At 44.6% G+C, this 21,288-nt stretch overlaps 1 protein-coding gene across 3 annotated transcripts in view; it reads left to right on the top strand.

Moving 5' to 3' along the window:
- LOC126214858 (aminopeptidase Ey-like) overlaps positions 1-21,288 on the top strand; it is a 282,069-nt gene that overhangs the window by 34,724 nt on the left and 226,057 nt on the right. For 2 of the 3 annotated variants that reach the window (XM_049941494.1, XM_049941493.1), the window contains exon 3: positions 20,380-20,693. In XM_049941494.1, the coding sequence (XP_049797451.1) occupies positions 20,380-20,693 (314 nt within the window). Of the gene's footprint in view, positions 1-20,379; positions 20,698-21,288 lie in introns of all 3 variants that reach the window. The other variant, XM_049941495.1, reaches the window with a different exon arrangement.

The following is a 21,288-nucleotide window of genomic DNA, read 5'->3' as shown; positions in this document are numbered from 1 at the left end:
CACCGGCACACTTCCCAATTATGGACAGCTATTCAGACATAATGACTCCAGATTTCCGCAGGGAACTTCCAGTGATTTGTTGAATCCATGCGACGTCGAGTTGTTGCGCTACGCTGGGCACAACATTCAGCACCGGCACACTTCCCAATTATGGACAGCTATTCAGACATCATGACTCCAGATTTCCGCAGGGAACTTCCAGCGATTTGTTGAATCCATGCGACGTCGAGTTGTTGCGCTACGCTGGGCACAACATTCAGCACCGGCACACTTCCCAATTATGGACAGCTATTCAGACATCATGACTCCATATTTCCGCAGGGAACTTCCAGCGATTTGTTGAATCCATGCGACGTCGAGTTGTTGCGCTACGCTGGGCACAACATTCAGCACCGGCACACTTCCCAATTATGGACAGCTATTCAGACATCATGACTCCAGATTTCCGCAGGGAACTTCCAGCGATTTGTTGGATCCATGCGACGACGAGTTGTTGCGCTACGCTGGGCACAACATTCAGCACCGGCACACTTCCCAATTATGGACAGCTATTCAGACATCATGACTCCATATTTCCGCAGGGAACTTCCAGCGATTTGTTGGATCCATGCGACGCCGAGTTGTTGCGCTACGCTGGGCACAACATTCAGCACCGGCACACTTCCCAATTATGGACAGCTATTCAGACATCATGACTCCATATTTCCGCAGGGAACTTCCAGCGATTTGTTGAATCCATGCGACTTCGAGTTGTTGCGCTACGCTGGGCACAACATTCAGCACCGGCACACTTCCCAATTATGGACAGCTATTCAGACATCATGACTCCAGATTTCCGCAGGGAACTTCCAGCGATTTGTTGGATCCATGCGACGCCGAGTTGTTGCGCTACGCTGGGCACAACATTCAGCACCGGCACACTTCCCAATTATGGACAGCTATTCAGACATCATGACTCCCTATTTCCGCAGGGAACTTCCAGCGATTTGTTGAATCCATGCGACGTCGAGTTGTTGCGCTACGCTGGGCACAACATTCAGCACCGGCACACTTCCCAATTATGGACAGCTATTCAGACATCATGACTCCATATTTCCGCAGGGAACTTCCAGCGATTTGTTGGATCCATGCGACTTCGAGTTGTTGCGCTACGCTGGACGAACGGAGGTCCGACACGATGTTAGGTGGTGTCCTACGACTTTTGACGCTTCAGTGTACTGTATTGTACCTCGTCCACAGGCGCAACTGTAACGCACGTGCGCAACTCAACCTGCGTGTGACTCCCGTGCAACCACATCCGTGGTGCGACTCTCACTGCGTTCGTGTTATTTCGCAGTTATTAGCTATGTCAGATTGGAACCAAGTAAATTCCGCCAAGCAGTGGAGAATCATCCATTTCTGTACAGTCACGATTTGCGAGAGTATTCGAAGAAACAAGCTGTGGAAAAGGCATGGGCAGCTCTAGTAAGAGAGACTGATGCAAGTGGCACTACGTTGTTGCGTTATTTCAGTAGTATCGTTATACATATGAAATCGTGGATAATGTACAGCAGTTTTCACTGTCTCTTTGTACAGTGTTTTTAAAAATTTTATGTAAACCATTTTAACAGAGCAACAAGAAACCTATCATGAGCTTACGCAGCCGATAATTGTTTCTATTTTCACTTAATTATTGTTAACACTGCACTTTCATTGCCAAAATAAAGAAACGTCCGGTGTCAGGAAATATTGAGTTAAATAATTTCGTTATTGTAAGACACTCGAGGTCTCATCTACGGGAGTGATGCCAGCTCCTTGCACTCGCTGTGCAATTTGATCCTCGTCAGAGCCATTTTCACCTACCGAATATGCTTTTCCTTCCCCGTTTCTGATGAAGTTCCGCAGCAGCCGGCCGCTATGGACGAGCGGTTCTAGGCGCTTCAGTCCGGAACCGCGCTGCTGCTACGGTCGCAGGTTCGAATCCTGCCTCGGGCATGGATGTGTGTGATGTCCATAGGTTGGTTACGTTTAAGTAGTTCTAAGTCTAGGGGACTGATGACCTCAGATGTTAAGTCCCATAGTGCTCAGAGCCATTTGAACCATTTGTTGCGCCGCACGCACACAGCTTTTACGACGCCGCTCACTGTCGAGATTTTTTTGCAAGTTACAGCATTTTGCAAAATTCGGGGCTATTCGCTCATAATGACGAATGCAAGCTCTAACAATTTCGACCGAGGATGTCTGTAGTTGAAAATCCATATAGTCGCATGAGAGTTTTCTTGAGAGGAAATGCTTCACCAGCAACAAAATAAAATGGGAATCTCTGTCTTGTAGTCTCATGAGGTAAGGTCCAAGTTTCAGGCATTCCGAGAGTTCTTTTTTGTAGGCTATGGTTCAATAATGAAGCTTCGGAAATGGGTCCGCCGTCACTGTTTCTTCCCGGATATCCTGTTTCAATTGCAATGAAATTTCCATTACAGTCGAATGGAGCCATCAGCACAATTGAATAATAACTTGTAGGTTGACGGGAAAAATCACAGTACCAAGAAGGAGCTGTGTGACACTAACAAAAGTTGGTAGTCGTGTTTCTACATCTGAAAGATATTGTCTATTCAGATTTCACGCCAGTTACGTAAGAGTGGCGATAGTAGCAGCACATGAGGATGCAAATCAGATTTGCTTTAAATATGCGCTGTAACGGCAGTGAGCACTAGTTAACAAAATGGCCCTAAGCACTATGGGACTTAACATCTGAGGTCATCAGTCCCCTAGACTGAGAACTGCTTAAACCTAACTAACCTAAGCACATCACACACATCCATTCCCGATGCAGGATTCGAATCTGCGACCATAGCAGCAGCGCGGTTCCGGAATGAAGCGCCTAGAACCGCTCGGCCACAGAGGCCGTCCACTAGTTAACTTTGAGATTGGACGTGCTGAGTTGTTGTTAGTGAATAATTCCCCTAAGGCAACAAAGACGCTATTGTCAGCACCTCACTGAGTTTACCGGCCTCTGTGGCCGAGCGGTTCTTGGCGCTTCATTCCGGAACCGCGCTGCTGCTACGGTCGCGGGTTCGAATCCTGCCTCGGGCATGGATGTATGTGATGTCGTTAGGTTAGTTAGGTTTAAGTCGTTCTAAGTTCTAGGGGACTGATGACCTCAGATGTTGAGTCCCATAGTGCTCAGAGCCATTTGAACCATTTTTTTTTTCACTGAGTTTGAACGAGGTCGTTAAAAGGGCTATGAGAAGTTGGGTGTTCCTTCCACGATACTTCAGAAAGACTTGCAGGAATGTAGCCACTGTATATGATTTCGGGCAGCGGTGCTCGCGATAATGTACGGTCGCGCGAAGACTGTGCTTATTTATTTATTTATTGTTCCGTGGGACCAAATTAAGGAGAAGTCTCCATGGTCATGGAACGAATCAATACATGAAATTATAACACGATATTAGAAACAAATAAAATGAAATATAAAAAAAACATATTCAGGTGACAAGTCGTAAATTTAAATAAAGAAAATCAACAACGTAACGCTGGAATTTGCTTAATTTTTTAGCTCTTCCAGGAGCTCCTCGACAGAATAGGAGTGAGCCATGAGGAAACTCTTCAGTTTGGACTTAAAACAGTTTGGGCTACTGCTAAGATTTTTGAGTTCTTGTGGTAGCTTATTGAAAATGGATGCAGCAGAATACTGCACTCCTTTCTGCACAAGAGTCAAGGAAGTGCATTCCACATGCAGATTGGATTTCTGCCTAGTATTAACTGAGTGAAAGCTGCTAACTCTTGGGAATAGGCTAATATTGCTAACAACAAACGACATTAAAGAAAATATATACTGTGAGGGCAATGTCAGAATTCCCAGACTATTGAACAGGGGTCGACAAGAGGTTCTCGAACTTACACCACATATAGCTCGAACAGCCCGTTTTTGAGCCAAAAATACCCTTTTTGAATCAGAAGAATTACCCCAAAAAATAATACCATACGACATAAGCGCATGAAAATATGCTAAGTAAACTACTTTTCGTGCTGTAGTGTCACTTATTTCAGATACTGTTCTAATGGTAAATAAAGCAGCATTTAGTTTCTGAACAAGATCCTGGACGTGGGCTTTCCACAACAGCTTACTATCTATCCGAACGGCTAGGAACTTGAACTGTTCCGTCTCGCTTATAATATGCCCATTTGGTCTGATCAAAATATCGGTTGTTGTTGAATTGTGAGTTAGAAACTGTAAAAACTGACTCTTACTGTGATTTAGCATCAAATTATTTTCCACAAGCCACGAACTTATTTCATGAACTACATTATTTGATACTGTTTCAATATTACACAAAAGATCCTTCACTATCAAGCTGGTGTCATCAGCAAACAGAAATATTTTTGAATCACCTGTAACACTAGAAGACATATCATTTATATAAATAAGAAACAGCAGTGGCCCCAGCACCGACCCTTGGGGAACGCCCCACTTAACAGTGCCCCATTGGGACTGAACATCACTACCACTCTCAATATTGCGGAGAATTACCTTCTGCTTTCTGTTCTTAAAGTAAGAGGCGAACCAATTGTAAGCTACTCCCCTTACTCCATAATGGTCCAATTTCTGCAGTAGTATTTTGTGGTCAACACAGTCAAAAGCCTTCGTTAAATCAAAGAAAACACCTAGCGTTCGCAACCTTTTATTTAATCCGTCCAAAACCTCACAGAGAAAAGAGAATATAACATTTTCAGTTGTTAGACAATTTCTAAAACCAAACTGAACATTTGACAGCAAATGATGTGAATTTAAATGCTCCAGTAACCTTGAATATACAACCTTATCGATAACTTTAGCAAACACCGATGGCATAGAAATAGGTCTATAATTGCCAACATTATCCCTGTCTCCCTTTTTATAAAGTGGCTTCACTACCGAGTACTTTAATCGGTCAGGAAACCGACCACTCCTAAAGGAAAAGTTACAGATATGGCTAAGTACTGGGCTAACATACACAGAACAATACTTCAGTATTCTGCTCGATACCCCGTCATATCCATGAGAGTTCTTGGTCTTTAGTGATTTAATTATTAACTCAATCTCCCTCTTGTCAGTATCATGGAGGAGCATTTCAGGTAACAGTCTCGGAACACTTTTTTCTAAGAGCGCTATATGATTCCGTGTTGGGACTAGGTTTCTATTTAGTTCACCTGCTATATTGAGAAAGTGATTATTAAATACTGTATATGTATGCGACTTATCAGTAACACGGACATTCCCACAACGCACCATATGGTCGGCCATGTGGTACTACTGTGAGGGAAGACCACCATGTTCGGCGTATGGCCCTGGCGCATCATACTGCATCTGCAGCTGCAATTTGAGCAGCAGTTGGCACTACAGTAACACAACGGAGTGATTCAAATCGCCGGCCGGAGTGGCCGTGCGGTTCTGGGCGCTACAGTCTGGAGCCGAGTGACCGCTACGGTCGCAGGTTCGAATCCTGCCTCGGGCATGGGTGTGTGTGATGTGCTTAGGTTAGTTAGGTTGAATTAGTTCTAAGTTCTAGGCGACTGATGACCTCAGAAGTTAAGTCGCATAGTGCTCAGAGCCATGTGTGTGATTCAAATCGGTTACTTCAAGGACAGCTCCGAGCTAGACGCCCTGTAGCGTGCATTCCACTGACCCCAAATCAACGCCATTTACAACTCCTGTGGTGTAAAGCGAGAGCTCATTGGAAGGCAATAAATAAATAAATAAATAAATAAATAGATAAAATGTTCAAATATGTGTGAAATCGTATGGGACTTAACTGCTTAGGTCATCAGTCCCTAAGCTTACACACTACTTAACCTAAATTATCCTAAGGACAAACACACACACACACACACACACACACACACACACACACACACACACACACGCCCGAGGGAGGATTCGAACCTCCGCCGGGACCAGCCGCACAGTCCATGACTACAGCGCCTTAGACCGTCATTGGAAGGGAAGGTGGGAGGTCTGTTGTGTTTTGTGATGAAAGCTGGTTCTGCCTAGGTGCAGTGATTGCCATGTGTTGGCTACAAGGAGGCCAGTTGAGGGCTTGCAGCCAGGCTCTGTGTGCTAGACACTCTGGACACAACAACTGGATGTATGGTCTGGGATGTGATTTCATATGGCAGCAGGAGCAATGTCGTGGTTATCCCGCACACCCTGACTGCAAATTTGTATGTCAGTCTGGTGATTCAACCTATTGTGCTGCCATTTTCGAACAGTGTGCCAGGGTGTGTTTTCCAATAGGACAACGCTCGCCCTTATACCGCTGTTTTAACCCAACATGCTCTACAGTGTGTCTGCATGCTGCCTTGGCCTCCTCGATGACCAGATCTGCCTCCAATCGAGCACATATGGTACATTATCCAGTGTCAATTCCAGTGTCATCCACAACAGCATCCCTGAACAAACCGACCAATCGCAACAGTCACGAAACTCCATCTGGCAGCTGTACAACAGAATGCGCGGACGTTTGCATGCCCTCATTCAACATTCTGACGGGTACACTGGTTATTGATGTATCAGCATTAGAAAAGTGTATTCCCGAAATTTCATTACTCTAATTTTTTTTTTGTTTTGTGATTTTTTTTTCTGCCAGTGTTGTTGTTTGTTGATCCACTTCTAGGAATTTTCTTACCGCGTATGGGTTTTCCTTCTGTCATACCTATGCAATAGTGTTGGTTCCAAAGAGATTGAAAATGCTGTGATATTTGTTTCCAACGGGTTTTGTCTGGAGCTGGTATATATTTCTTCTGCAGCACGTTCCAAATAGTTTCTCAGCATTCCTTCACCGTTCTTCCGATGGTACAATTCCCACGAGCATAATAAAATGATAGCGAGGAAAAACTGCACCTACTTCCAAAGTACTTGAGACAAAAGCATCTGTTATAAACGGAGATAAAGGCAAAATTACACGATAAAAAAATTATAATTCTTTCCTCAGCTATTATCAGACCTAGAAAACTGAAGATTCGAAATTGGAAACGCTATCAAATCAAAATAAATTAATCAATTAATCAATCAAAAAATGGCTCTGAGCACTATGGGGCTTAACTTCTGAGGTCATCAGTTCCCTAGAACTTAGAACTACTTAAACCTAACTTACCTAAGGACATCACACACATCCATGCCCGAGGCAGGATTCGAATCTGCGACTGTAGCGGTCGCTCGGTTCCAGACTGTAGCGCCTAGAACCGCTCGTCCACCTCGGCTGGCTAATCAATCAAATCGGCGATCGAGGACACTGTAGACTTATGTACCGACCTCACAATGCTCCTCCATAGTAGGCGATCTCGTACATTTTGGATCAAGTTATCACGGTCTCCCAGCTGGTGAAGGTCTTTATGCAATTCATCCTCCCATCGCTTTCTGGGTCTTCCGATTGGACAGGTACCATCAGGTCCTCCCATAAGTACGCCTTTTGCCCGAGAGGTGTCTGGTCTCTAAGCAATTTGGCTTGCCAAGCTTATTCTCCGCGCTTTCAAGTTTTGCCTCATCAGCTCATACAATTCTTGTTTTTTTTTTTTTTCTACGTCTACATCAACATCCTTCCTGGACAGGCCCAAAGATTCTTCTCATAATTTTTCTTTCGAAAAGCAACAATTTTTATTCATCCTTCCTTCTTGTGCTTAGGGTTTCTGTCCCATACAACAATACTGGCGCTATCATGGCATTTTCCATAATCCTACTTGTAATGGGATGTCATTAGGCGCTTCTCTTGATACCTCCATTACCTCGGTTTTTTCCACATTAATCCATAGCCCGTTCCTACTTGCATTTTGCGTTAGGTCCTCTACAGTTTCTGCCATCTCGTCCTCTGATTCTGCTAGAACTGCGATGTCATCTGCATAACCCAATAGATCTGTCCTACCATTTAGCGTCACCCCTTTGTTTTCTCTTTTCATTTGTCGGATTACTTTCTCTAGGACCAGATTAAATAACATCACCTTGTCTCACAACCGTTCTGATATGGAATTTCTTGGACAGCTCCCCTTGTTATCTGACTTTGGCTTTTGTCTCCGGCGGCCGTTGTGGCCGAGCGGTTCTAGGCGCTTCAGTCCGGAACCGCGCTGCTGCTACGGTCGCAGGTTCGAATCCTGCCTCGGGCATGGATATGTGTGATGTTCTTAGATTAGTTAGGTTTAAGTAGTTCTCAGATGTTAAGTCCCATAGTGCTTAGAGCCATTTGAACCAGTTTGTCTCCGCTGTGCACACGTTGACCATATTTATTAACTTCATTGGTATAACAAGCTCTCTCAGGATGTTGTACATACTTAATCTGTGGATACTGTCATAAACCATTGAAAAGTCCACGAACGTCGCCAGAAACCGATGGCTGAATTCCTAGCACTTTTCCCAGATTTGCCTCATGGTGAAAATTTGATCAATGGTCGACTGTCCTTCCTGGAAGCCTGCCTGGTATTCTTCTACAATATATTTTGCAAATGGCTTAAGTTTTTCAAGTAAAGATAGAACTTTGTAAGGTACACTTAGGAGATAAATGCTCTGGAGTTGTTATAATTCCTATTACTGTTCTTTTTATGCAGTGGGATGACGACGGCTGATTTCCACTCTTCTGGGATTTTACCCACATATCTTTTATGAGATTGTATAGCTCTTTCTGAAGTGTTTCACCTCCTGCCTACAACATTATTATTCTTTAGTTTCCTCATTGCTCTTTCTACATCTTGTTGAGTCACTTGAATGTTTGCGGCTTCTCCTTCGCCCTCTGTATTATTCTCATGTGGAAAGACTCTCTGGATCTTCAGCAGTTAATAACTTTTCAAAATATTCTCTCCACCTATTCAGAATTTTTTTCTTGTCTGTTAGCATATTTCCATCCTTATCGTTAATAACTAAAGCTTCGTTTCTGTGACCACTCCTCACATGTTTCAACACCTGAAATATTTTCCTGCTGTCTGATATTGCATTTGCCTTTTAGATTTCATCAGCCATACTGGTAATGAAGTTTCTTTTTTCTGTTCCCAGAATCCTATTTGTTTCTCTTCTTATGGTCTTGAATGCTTCCTGTTGTTTCGCACATTGTCTGTCCAGCATGTGCACTGTCCTTGCTATCTTCCTGGCCTTCACAGCTTGTTTACATGTCTCGTTGAACCATTTCTTCATAGTTGTTAGCTACACTTAAGGGAATTCTACTAAATGTTTTAAGTGTCACAACTTATTACTTAAAATAATTATATTAAATTCGAAACATTGAAAAAAAATTGTTCCTTTTTCCGAACACCATAGCTGATAGCTATCTGAAATTTGGTGCAGCTTTAGTCAATGCAGGCACAAATTGGTGGTAGTCAGTAATGTACTATTCTTAATTGCCTCCTGCTAGGAAAGATGGAGAAATGTGAGGACAGTATTTTGATGGAATCTGAAACCAGGTCGTAGTTGAGGCAGATGACAGAAACCATATTACCAGCAAAAGGATCCACAGTTTCCAGTTCCAAACGTGAAACTTCGCTAGCAGATGTTGCTGGAAATTTTTCTTCAGCACTTGAGCAGCAAAGTAAGGCTCTCACCAAAGCACATATCAATGATGAAGAAGAAACTGATGAGTTATCAAACAAACATGCTTCTCCAGATAATAAAACTCTCCACCCCAGACATCACAACCCAGCATTAAATCCCACCTGACATCTGTACTTCCCCATGCAAAAGTTAAAAGGCCATTAGCTAATATCTTCAGCCTACAAAGCTTTTACAGACGTCTGCAATCAGAAGAGTAATGTCACACGAGACAGTCAGAGAAAACATTTTTTACAAAGTCTCCTGACTGATGGGGAAAGCATGACTGATAAAATAATTTCGCCGCTTCAGAAGCGAAGTGCTGCCATTGGTACATGGTATTCTAGAATCCTCCAAATCATTAAGTCAGCTTCTTTATGCCCACGGATAACTGTGTGAAACACCCCTTCAATATTAAACTCACGAACGTGTAACCTCAATTCCGGCTGTCACACAACACGGACCATCTATTTCCCAAGATTCCCAGCACCTATCAGTCAATGGATGGAGTTCCAAGAACTCACATCGTTATATATGAAGACAGTAACTGTTCTCGAAAGAACAGATTACTGTTGTTGACCGTGCAGCTTTTCCCTGGAATGAATGATGACTAACTGAAACCCTCAGCTGCCGACAGGTGTTGTTGACATACCTCGATGTGGACAGCGGAAAATGTGTGCCCCGACCGGGACTCGAACCCGGGATCTGCTGCTTACATGGCAGACGCTCTATCCATCTGAGCCACCGAGGGCACAGATGAATAGAAGGCTGCCCGAGGGATATGTCGTCAATAAAAGTTTACCATACCCAGAAAACGATGGAGTCGAGCATAATCCTCAGGAATAGGCAGTGCGAGAATGGTTTTGACACAAGACTCCGTTGGTCGGAGGCTGTCAGCCAAGATCGTATGGCCAAGGAATGTAACTGATGTAGAACAGAGTTGAGATATGTCACAGTTGATCACTACACCGTTGGCCGTGAGAGCCGAATGAACTGCATCAAGGTGAAACTGGTGCTCCTTGGCAGATGAGGAAAAAATCATGATGTCATCCAAATAAGCGCAAGCGATAGGCAGAGGTAGCGAAATGGAATCAGTGAACCATTGCCAAGTCTGCAAAGCATAAGTTGTAAGGCATGTAATAGTATTCAAATAGGTCAAAGGGTGTGAAGATGGCTGTCTTCGGAATATCCGGCGGGTGCATGGGAATTTGGTGATATGCCTTCGAACAATCTGACAGAGAAGAAGTTCGAACCATGCAGTAATTGCGTGAAATCCTGGATATGAGGAATGGGATCGTTATCAATAATTGTCTGAGCATTAAGGGACCTGTAGTCCCTGCACATGTGTAGCGAGCCATCCTTCTTAGGAACAAGGTGGATAAGTAAAGGCCAGTTGCTGTCCGATGGTCAGAGCACGCAGGAAGCCAATAAATCCTGAACAATTTCTTTCACTCGCACAAGTTTGGAAGTGTTAAGATGTCTAGCTTTATACGAGGTGTGGCTAGAAAAAAACCGGACTAGTACTGGTGAAACAATAAAACGAATGCAATAAGGCTGAAAGTCGCGTGGCCTGTCACGTGACTCTCGCTCCACCTACTGCTCGAGTTTCATCTGCCTCCTGCACTCAGTCTGCCCGTGGCGTCTGTTTTAAGTAGTTGACGTTTTGTCTGTGCGTCGGAAAATGTTGAGTGTACAGAAAGAACAGCGTGTTAACATCAAATTTTGTTTCAAACTAGGAAAATCTGCAAGTGAAACGTTTGTAATGTTACAACAAGTGTACGGCGATGATTGTTTATCGCGAACACAAGTGTTTGAATGGTTTAAACGATTTAAAGATGGCCGCGAAGACACCAGTGATGACACTCGCACTGGCAGACCATTGTCAGCAAAAACTGATGCAAACACTGAAAAAATCGGTAAACTTGTTCGACAAGATCGCCGTTTAACAATCAGAGCAGTGTCTGAGTTAACAGGAGTTGACAAGGAAAGTGTCGAACAAGTTTACTGATTTTTTCAATGTTTGCATCAGTTTTTGCTCACAATGGTCTTCCAGTGCGAGTGTCATCACTGGAGTCTTCGCGGCCATCTATAAATCGTTTAAACCACTCAAACACTTGTGCTCGCGATAAACAATCATCGCCGTACACTTGTTGTAACATTACAAACGTTTCACTTGCAGATTTTCCTAGTTTGAAACAAAATTTGATGTTAACACGCTGTTCTTTCTGTACACTCAACATTTTCCGACGCACAGACAAAACGTCAACTACTTAAAACAGACGCCACAGGCAGACTGAGTGCAGGAGGCAGATGAAACTCGAGCAGTAGGCGGAGCGAGAGTCACGTGACAGGCCACGCGACTTTCAGCCTTATTGCATTCGTTTTATTGTTTCACCAGTACTAGTCCGTTTTTTTTCTAGCCACACCTCGTAATGTATAGGTGGGCTGTCCGTGGTGTGGATTCTATGACAGGTGCCGTTGCTGATACCTGTGAAAGGAGGCAGGCAGCGGGGGGGGGGGGGGGGCGAGAGGAGTGGCACGAGTGGTTCACTGACCTTGCCCGGCTGGAATGGCGTGGGCGGGGCATCGGCAGCAGATGACGATGGAGGGCATGATGCAGCAGCCACGCGATGTGAGGAATCCCGCGAAGCAAGAACATGAGCATCTACGGAATCACCTACAATGGCGCAGAACCGGCAGCAGGAGGAGGGAAACTTCAGGAGCGATGCAGTGTGAAGACGCATTAGAAGCGAATGACAGTTCTGAATGGTGCAGCTCTGCAGACAGACTGCAAATCATACTCCATGCGTGAGCCAATTCAGCAGTGGCGGTGGCAATATGGGTGCATAACGCCTCGTTATGTGTGCAGAGCTTGTCGATCTGTGTACGCACATCCGATAAATCAGAGAATCGTGCAGTTATATCCTCGAGCAGAGATGCACATGTGGAAAGCGTAGCCAAGGGGCAGAGAGCAGAGTCGTGCCGAACTTGTTCAAGCAAGGAACGATAGAACCAGATGCATGACAGAGCACTGCGGCCTGTAGGTCTCGCGAAAGTTCGTAATGGTGTAGAAAGTCCAACCCGATCACGGGTTCATCCATGTCGGTGATGTGGAAAACCCAAGGAAAGGTGGAGATTGGTGATAAGCGAAGTGACATCTTGATGGAGCCAAGGACCAGAATAGGAGAGTGATTTGCGGTGATCAAAGTGAGGTTAGTGGGAGAAAGCATTCTGCCTGTGTGCTAGGCCGGGATAACACTGACATCGGCGCCAGTGTTTACGAGAAAGCGAGTGCGTGATGACAAGTGCATGACGTTGAGGCGTCGCGGCACTGGAGCAAGTGGTGAAGTGTCACATGGTAGGCGTCGTGGACGTTTGTGGCAGGAAAATTGCAGTGACATGCAGGAAGATCTGCAGCAGATAGGCACTAGGTGCAGGGAGTGGCAACTGACTCTTAACATAGACAAATGTAATGTATTGCGAATACATAGAAAGAAGGATCCTTTATTGTATGATTATATGTTAGCGGAACAAACACTGGTAGCAATTACTTCTGTAAAATATCTGGGAGTATGTGTACAGAATGATTTGAAGTGGAATGATCATATAAAATTAACTGTTGGTAAGGCGAGTGCCAGGTTGAGATTCATTGGGAGAGTCCTCAGAAAATGTAGTCCATCAATAAAGGAGGTGGGTTAAAAAACACTTGTTCGACCTATACTTGAGTATTGATCATCAGTGTGGGATCCGTACCAGGTTGGGTTGACTGAAGAGATAGAGAGAAGATCCAAAGAAGAGCGGCACGTTTCGTCACAGGGTTATTTGGTAAGCGTGATAGCGTTACGGAGTTGTTTAATAAACTCAAGTGGCAGACTGCAAGAGAGGCACTCTGCATCAGTGTAGCTTGCTGTCCAGGTTTCGAGAGGGTGCGTTTCTGGATGAGGTATCGAATATATTGCTTCTCCCTACTTATACCTCCAGAGGAGATCACGAATGTAAAATTAGAGAGATTAGAGCGCGCACGGAGGCTTTCCGGCAGTCGTTCTTCCCACAAACCATATGCTACTGAAACAAGAAAGGGAGGTAATGCAGTGGCACATAAAGTGCCCTCCGCCACACACCGTTGGGTGGCTTGCGGAGTGTAAATGTAGATGTAGATGTAGACGTGGCACCTAAACGTGCCCACCGGAATTGTTTGCGTACATGGCGCGTGGCAGTTGTGAGTGGTTAAATGGCATGGTACCAGCATAGCAGATAAGCCTGGACACGAGACGGTGTAGAGTGGTCGGGTGACACAGCTGACTGCGTCGTTGCCTGAGATCGCTTGGCCTGCTGCTTGAACGGGGTTGGCCGCTGTCAGGAGGTAGCAATCAGTACCTCCTGTTGGCCGCCAGGTGGCAGCTCCTGACAGGCTGCTGAGCTGCTGAGGCGTGTGCACTGGCGCCTGCCGGCAGGGCGTGGAGCCGAAGGTGCAGGTGTGCAAGCTGAAGGTGATGGTTATGTCGTACATGACACGTGGTGTCAGTGACGGACGATTGCGTAGGCCTGATTGGCCATGCATAGATGAACCTGGAGAGGGTCAGCTACGTGAGGTAGCAGGTGAAGTTGTAGGTCAGGTCCAATGTAAGTTTGACCATCCACAAGGTCCACAGTACGACATTGATGTTCATCATGGATGATGTGGTGGATAGCTTCTGTTGGTGGCCGAGAAATGCGTTCAGTGAGCAATGTTTTCGCCGTTACATACTTGGGTGAGGCGGGTGGTGAGAGGAGTAGATCACTTGTGAGGTCCGGTTGAACATGGAGCTGGCTCACCAGGCAGACAAAATGTGTGGCAGCATCCGAAATCCCATGGATATCCAGTTGATGATCCACCAACGCGAACCAAGTCTTAGGGTTGTACTTTTGCAACACAGGCAGCTTAGGAAATCTGCCAGGTAACACATGTTGGTGCAGCGCTGGGAGGTGAAGATCTGTGTGAGGGGGGGTAGGAAGCCCCCAACACTGGGAGTGCAGTAGTGGTGGACGATGCATCGCCTGAGGTCTGTGTGCAGGGGTGGCTGCAAGCAGCACACAATGTGGAGTGAGCTGGTGCAATCGGTGGCACGATGTGTCCCAAGTGCAGGCCCAAAGGCGAATGTGGTGCAGGTGTAACGGCCGGAGTCGTTGCAACAGCGGGCGGAAGGCGGTTGCAGTGCAGCCACAAGGGGGCTAATCGGGTAACTGGCGCAGCTGGAACGGCCGGTGCCGTTACGAAAGCGAACAGAAGGTGATTGTGGTGTGACCAAGGAGCAATGGTTGTGGAAACCGGTGCGGTCAATTGGTGCGGGGGTGGTCCTATAATGTCAGGCATATAAGAATGTGCTACCCCGTGCACATGAAAGTTCAAATTACTGTTCTCGAATTTCATCATCACATCAGACCAAACTGAAGAGGACTGCTTAGTTGAGAGTTGAACTACTACATCCAATACTCAATTATCGTTCACAATGTCACTAAGCAGTGTGAACTGTCCGTGTAGCAGCCGTTGCTGTGTAGTTGCACTTGACTGTGGCCATGTTGGGTCTGTTACGGTTAAGTGGCCGCTGATATGGCTGGTGCCAGGTAATTGTTCACTTTTCACCAAATGCACATTAGGTTCACTATTAAAAATGCAAGCACAGTTAATAGGGTGTGAGGAATTAGCAGAAAAGGACACTGGTAGATCCATTGTTCCGAAGACACTGGACTGGCACACGAATTCCGTTAATGATGAAACGAAGCACAAAATAATTCCCGAATGCCCGATGCCGATTTCGGGCTCACCACTGTGGATATTACGTGTCGTAGATCAATAACAACACACTTTAGCTGTTGAATGAACATTTATTTAAGCACAGAACAAGGCGAATACAACATGGCTGTACAAATGTAGCGCGCTGAGAAGACATGGACAAAGAGAAACAACGATCCTTGGGTCCAAAGATATGGCGCTTTACGCCAGAAGCGCCACAGAACTAATTTATTTCTAGCGCCAAAATAGGAACCATTGTCTTATTCGCAGTTCTCACAAATATTGTATTGCTTTCTTCAGAGTATGTCACGAATTATGAGGCTGTGGTTGGGTTGGAATGTGGCAGTTTGATTTTGAGTTGGCAAAGCCAATGCAATTGATACCTAAAAAATCTGATGGTGATCACAAATTGATCTGTAGCTTAGTCTGAGGTTTAGTTTAGGTTGGAATGCACAATTGGCTGTGAGTTGGCAAAGACAACAAATGTGATGATTAAAATATCTGATTGTGGCGGCAGATTGATGCGTAGCTTAGCCCGAGTCCAAGGATATGTTGGAATATGACAGCTTTACTTGCAGAAATTAGATAAGTATCGGCAGTTTTTCGTGTCACATTCATTTGTTTCAACCAAATTACGAGATTGTGGTTAGTTTGGAACCTAATAGCACAGTTTAAACTGCATTAATAATGCTGATAGTCAAACTATTTGCCTGTTTCTTGCTAATAAGATTCTGGAGATTTTGATACATCGACATTATGGTGTGATGATACTATTCTCTTGAAACACGTCGTCTGCCCACTGCTCTCGTTGGCTCTGATCTAGACTTTTTCTAATAACTGTTTGTGATCTAGTTAAACTGATTTGTAAACAAAACCACAGTTGCTACTGTGACCATTGAAGATGGTTTAAATAAAGCGAAATGCGTCTAGTATAAATAAGATGGCACAGTCGCAAAAGTTGGAGTATTACTTGTACCAGTGGCATGCACCAAATGTCCGCCCTTGTCGCCAAATACTAGTCTCGTCACTGCATAAGCTGTAAATTTATGATGGTCAAGTAATACAGCTCCTGTAACAATTCGGTGCTGGCAGCAAGAGTGATGGACAGGGGAGTGGAATTGCATGTGTGTGTGTGTGTGTGTGTGTGTGTGTGTGTGTGTGTGTGTGAGTGGGGTGGTGGGGGGTGGGAGGGGTTAGGGGGAAGCAGTGACATGCTGAAATGAGGCAGTGCATCTTTATGTGCATATGCATGGCAGGTTTCAGTACAGCACACAGTAGTCAGTATTTACTGCAGACGTGAGGAGTGTGGACGTTGTTCAGGTAAAAGCATCAGTTATATGCAAGCTACTGGCGATGGTAACTTCATCGGCTGAAAAGTTTCTGAAATTTTGAGTTTTCAGTTGAGGCTAGATTTGGTGAATGGTGTGGTGTAGACACGATACAGAGACGTGTGTAAGTAAATGTTGCAGCAAATTGGGAGTTAACTGATTGCGAATTTGCGATGGTAACCAATGGGAACCACATGAGTAGCAGTACTATGTGTATGAAATGAACAGATGTACAGCACCAACTGTGCAAAACCAAGGTATCGCTGCAAGGTGTGTAGATCATCTCTCCAGAACAATACCAATACCTCGTACAGGCCATGCATGGACTTAATACTGCAGAAATTGGGGGTTTGTTACTAACTTCACATATAGTGCTAGGCTAAAGTGCATACCTGTTGACAGCGGCTCTTGTTTTGAATGTTATGGTGGTAATACATTGACGTTGGTTGTAGCCAGCTGTTTGATAGGAGATGGAAGCCAATGAGAATGGGTGAATCTAATTACTTCTTTCGGTGACGATACAAATTTACTACATTTGTTTTCAATATGGAGACCGCCAGAGTAAGTTTTAGTGATCCTGTTTTAATGATGTTTTAAACTTTGCCGTAGACTCTCGTATTTCTTTGAAGACTGGAAAAAAGTATGAGCTGACAGACTGATCTGTAGCGAAACCTGGAAGCTAAGGTCAGGTTGGAATGTAATTAGGTTGGCTATGAGTTGGCGAAACCAAGGAATGTGAATGGAAGAAAACTAGACGTGCTGATAGTGACCTGTAGCATCGCCCGAGGCATAGGTTAGGTTGGAATGTGATAGTTTGGTTGTGAGTTGGCTGAGACAAGGAATGTGAGGGGAAGCAAACTAGATGTGGTGACAGACTGACCTGTAGCATATCCTGGGGTGTAGGTTAGCATAGAATGTGGTAGTTTTGTTGCGAGTTGGTGAAGCCAATGAATCTCAGTATGAAAGTATGATTGCCAAAATTGACTTATGTGTAGTGTAGCCTCAGATATACATTTGTCACTACAATGACCCATTTGACGCACTATTTCTGATTTTGCTGAAAATTGCAAAGACATTGTTAAATTATAATGTAATACAACAAAATATCAGTTAACGTTATGTAGGACTTACTTAATTCCTTTGGCCCCTGTGGGGGCATAGGGCATCCAGGAGAACTCGCCATCCATCTCTGTCTTTGACCATTTGCCTCAGTTCTGCCCAGGTCTTGCCAACTCTTTTTGCTCTTTCTGTGTTCTCTGTTCTCTTTCATGTGCCCCTTGGTCTTCCTCTCTTCCTTGTTCCCTGGGGATCCCATTCCAATGCTTTTTTCTCGATGGCTCCATCTGGTTTTCTCAAGGTGTGCCCCAACCAACCCCACTTTCTCTCTCGTATCTGGTCTTCTATAGGTATCTGGTTTGTTATTCGCCAGAGCTCCTCATTACATATTTTTTCTGGCCACCAGATATTCATGATGCGTCAAAGGCATTTATTTATGAAGCTTTGTAACTGGGATATTTTATCCATTTTCCAGCTTTCACTGGCGTACAGGACAGCCTTCACATTTGTATTAAAAATATGGATTTTTGTTTTGTACATGATATTTCTATTTTTCCATATTGGATACAATTGTATGAAGGCAGCATTTCCGTTTTTAATGCGGTTTTTCACGTCATCTCCAGCTCCACCATCTTCCATCACTATACTACCCAGATATAGGAATGAGTTGACAGTCTCCACCTGCTGTTCACCTATTAACAGTGGCACCTCCATGTTCCCTGAATTTACTCTCATTTCCTTTGTTTTGCCTGTATTTATCTTGAGGCCAGCAGACTCTACTTCTTCTTTCCGCAAGTTTAATTTAGCTTGCATATTAGTCAGCCTTTCAGCTAATAAAACTGTCGTCTGCAAAATCCAAATCCTCCAGACGTTCGTGGATCCCCCAGTGGATTCCTCGTTTCCTGCCTGCTGTGACTCTTCTCATAACAGAATCTAGAACAAGTAGAAAAAGTGTTGGTGACAAAATGCAACCCTGCCGGACTCCAGCTGTTACTTGTATGGGCTCTGTCATATTTCCCTTGTGGAGTACGCAGCATTTGTAGCCATCATATAGATCTTTTATGATGTTTAAGATCTTCTGTGGTATGCCATACTTCCGCAGTACCTGCCAGAGCACTTTATGTTTCATGGAATCGAAGGCCTTTTGAAAATCAATGAATGCCAGATACATGGTTGCTTGGAATTCTTTGCTTCACTCTAAAATGATGCTAAGAGTGTTAATAAGATCAACACAAGTGCGTTGTACCCTAAAAACGGCCTGTTCTTTACGCAGCCGCTTTTCAAGGGAGTCTTTAATTCTGTTTAAAATAAGTCTGGCGAGGACCTTACTGGGCACTGACAACAATGTAATACCACGCCAGTTGTTACAGTCTGACAAATTTCCCTTTTTCCGGAGCTTTACTACCGAACCATTTTTCCACTCCTTTGGAGATTTCTCTTCAAGCCAAATATGCTTCAGCAAAGGATGGAGCATTTTAACAGTACTTTCAATATCAGCTTTTAAGAGCTACAGTGCTATGTTGTCTAGTCCTGCAGCCTTTGTATTTTTTAATGTTTTCAAGGCAATCCTAATTTTGTACATTGTGGGGCACTGCAAATTTATATCTTGATCTTCTTCGACTTCCTCTAGAACATCTCTTACCTGTTTCCCTTGGTTGTCTTCACAGTTTAACAGTTCCTTGAAGTGCTCCTCCCATCTCTGTAGCTGTGCCTGTTGAGTTGTAAGCATCACCCCATCCTTGTTCTTAACTGGTCCTTCATGTCTGAAGTTCTTCATTGACAACTGTTTGGTAACATTGTAGAGCTCTTTGATATTTCCTTGTCTTGCTGCCTCTTCTGCTAATTTTGCTTGCTCATCTATCCATTTCCTTTTATCTCGACGTAGCCATATTTTCACTTTTTTGTTCACTTCCGTGTATTCTTTATGCGCTTCACTCTTCTGCGCTCTTGTCTTACAAAAATTTAACTTAAGTTTTAGTTCTTTCCTGTGGCTGATCTTCTGCTGTCCACATTAGGGGACTGTGTCTGCTGCCACACAATCACAGGTAAGAAAAGGAAAGGAAGGGAGTGTATAAGATGAGACACAACAGAATAGGATAGGACAGTACAGTACAGGACACTAGATGGGACGTTGTGAGACACACTTTGTCTGGATCCTCTATGGACACCTGTCTGGCTTGGGAGGCCCTGCTGGTAGTTACACCACCACCGGCATAGCCCTCCACTTTATTGGATCACACAAACCACCTCACCCACACGGACAGTGTTTTGTTAAGGCGGTGTCTCCTGAGGGGGGACTTTATGTAAGAACTATAGAAAATTGCGAACGAAAGTCCTATTGGCTACCTACATGTGGTTCATAAATCGTCATGTTGACAGCTTGTGATTCATTGCACAAACTGTTACTGACAGCAGTCTGCAACGGAAAAGGTTCTGACACTGTAAGTACTCTTTTACCACAGTGCCTTTCCATGGCTTTTGCCCACATAGTGTAATTTTGTTATGGAGGTTAGGGGAGGGAGAGGGGAGACGAAAGACTTGACTTCAGTAAGAAGGTTCAAGTGGATGTAGGATACAATAGTTATGCAGAGATGAAGGAGCCCTGCACAAGATAGAGTGGAGTGCTGCATGAAACCAGTATTCAGAATGAAGACCAAAATAACAGTATGTGGCTAATGTTTGTCTTTTCCCCCTAGGGTTCGAGTAATACACAGACAGTTGGAGGTGCCAACAGCAGCAATGGGACACCTTCATCTGAAGTTGAACCCAATGCTGACACTGGTAGTGAAGGCGAGTTCACAATTCGCCGACTGGACCCTCGTGTGAGGCCACTGCTGTACCGCCTTACCATCAGGCCCTTCCTCGGTGAGGGCACCAACTTCACGTTCCACGGCCACGTCGCCATCACACTAACCATTCTGCCAGGCACTGAGGTCGACTCCATTGTCTTCCATGTGAAGCAGCTCAACATTTCTGCTGATCAAGTTACTGTAACAGTCGACCAGGACAGGTATGTACCTAAAATGTTGTCACCACTGTTGTTCTACAGTGTTAGCTGAATGAGGGGATGCATTGGTTAAGCACAAGACTCACATTCAGGAAGATGGCAGTTCGTGTACATAGTGTGCGTCAAAGAAATGTATACACACTTTGAAGCATCATAGAAAGTTTATTTCCCGTTCTACAATGTTAAATTTCTGTAAATGGAAGGCTTAAAGTCCAGTTGGAAAAATAAATGTACTTTGCAAATGTCATTAGTGTTCAAACTGGTGGCCTTCAGCATCAATACATTTCTGAGTACGAGTCACCACTGATTCCGTGCATCGTACCAAAGTGTCCAATGCGATTTCTGCGCACACCACCTGAATCTCATTCCAAAGTGTGTCCAGGTTACGTGGTTTACGTTTGTACCCCTCATCTTTTACTGTGCCCCATAAGAAGAAATCCAGCGGCGTGAGGTCTGGAGAGCGTGCAGGAAACTCGATTGGTCCCCTGTGTCCTATCCACTGGCCTGGCACATTGTGATCCAGGTATGCTCGTACATCTCTATGATAGTGCGGCGGGGCGCCATCTTGTTGGAAATAAAACTCATCATTACCGTGTAA

This window comes from Schistocerca nitens, chromosome 12 (genome assembly GCF_023898315.1).
Source record: "Schistocerca nitens isolate TAMUIC-IGC-003100 chromosome 12, iqSchNite1.1, whole genome shotgun sequence".
In the NCBI taxonomy this organism is placed as follows: Eukaryota; Metazoa; Arthropoda; class Insecta; order Orthoptera; family Acrididae; genus Schistocerca; species Schistocerca nitens.
The sequence above is the reverse complement of the archived record's forward strand: the minus strand, read 5'-3'. Positions and strand labels throughout refer to the sequence as shown.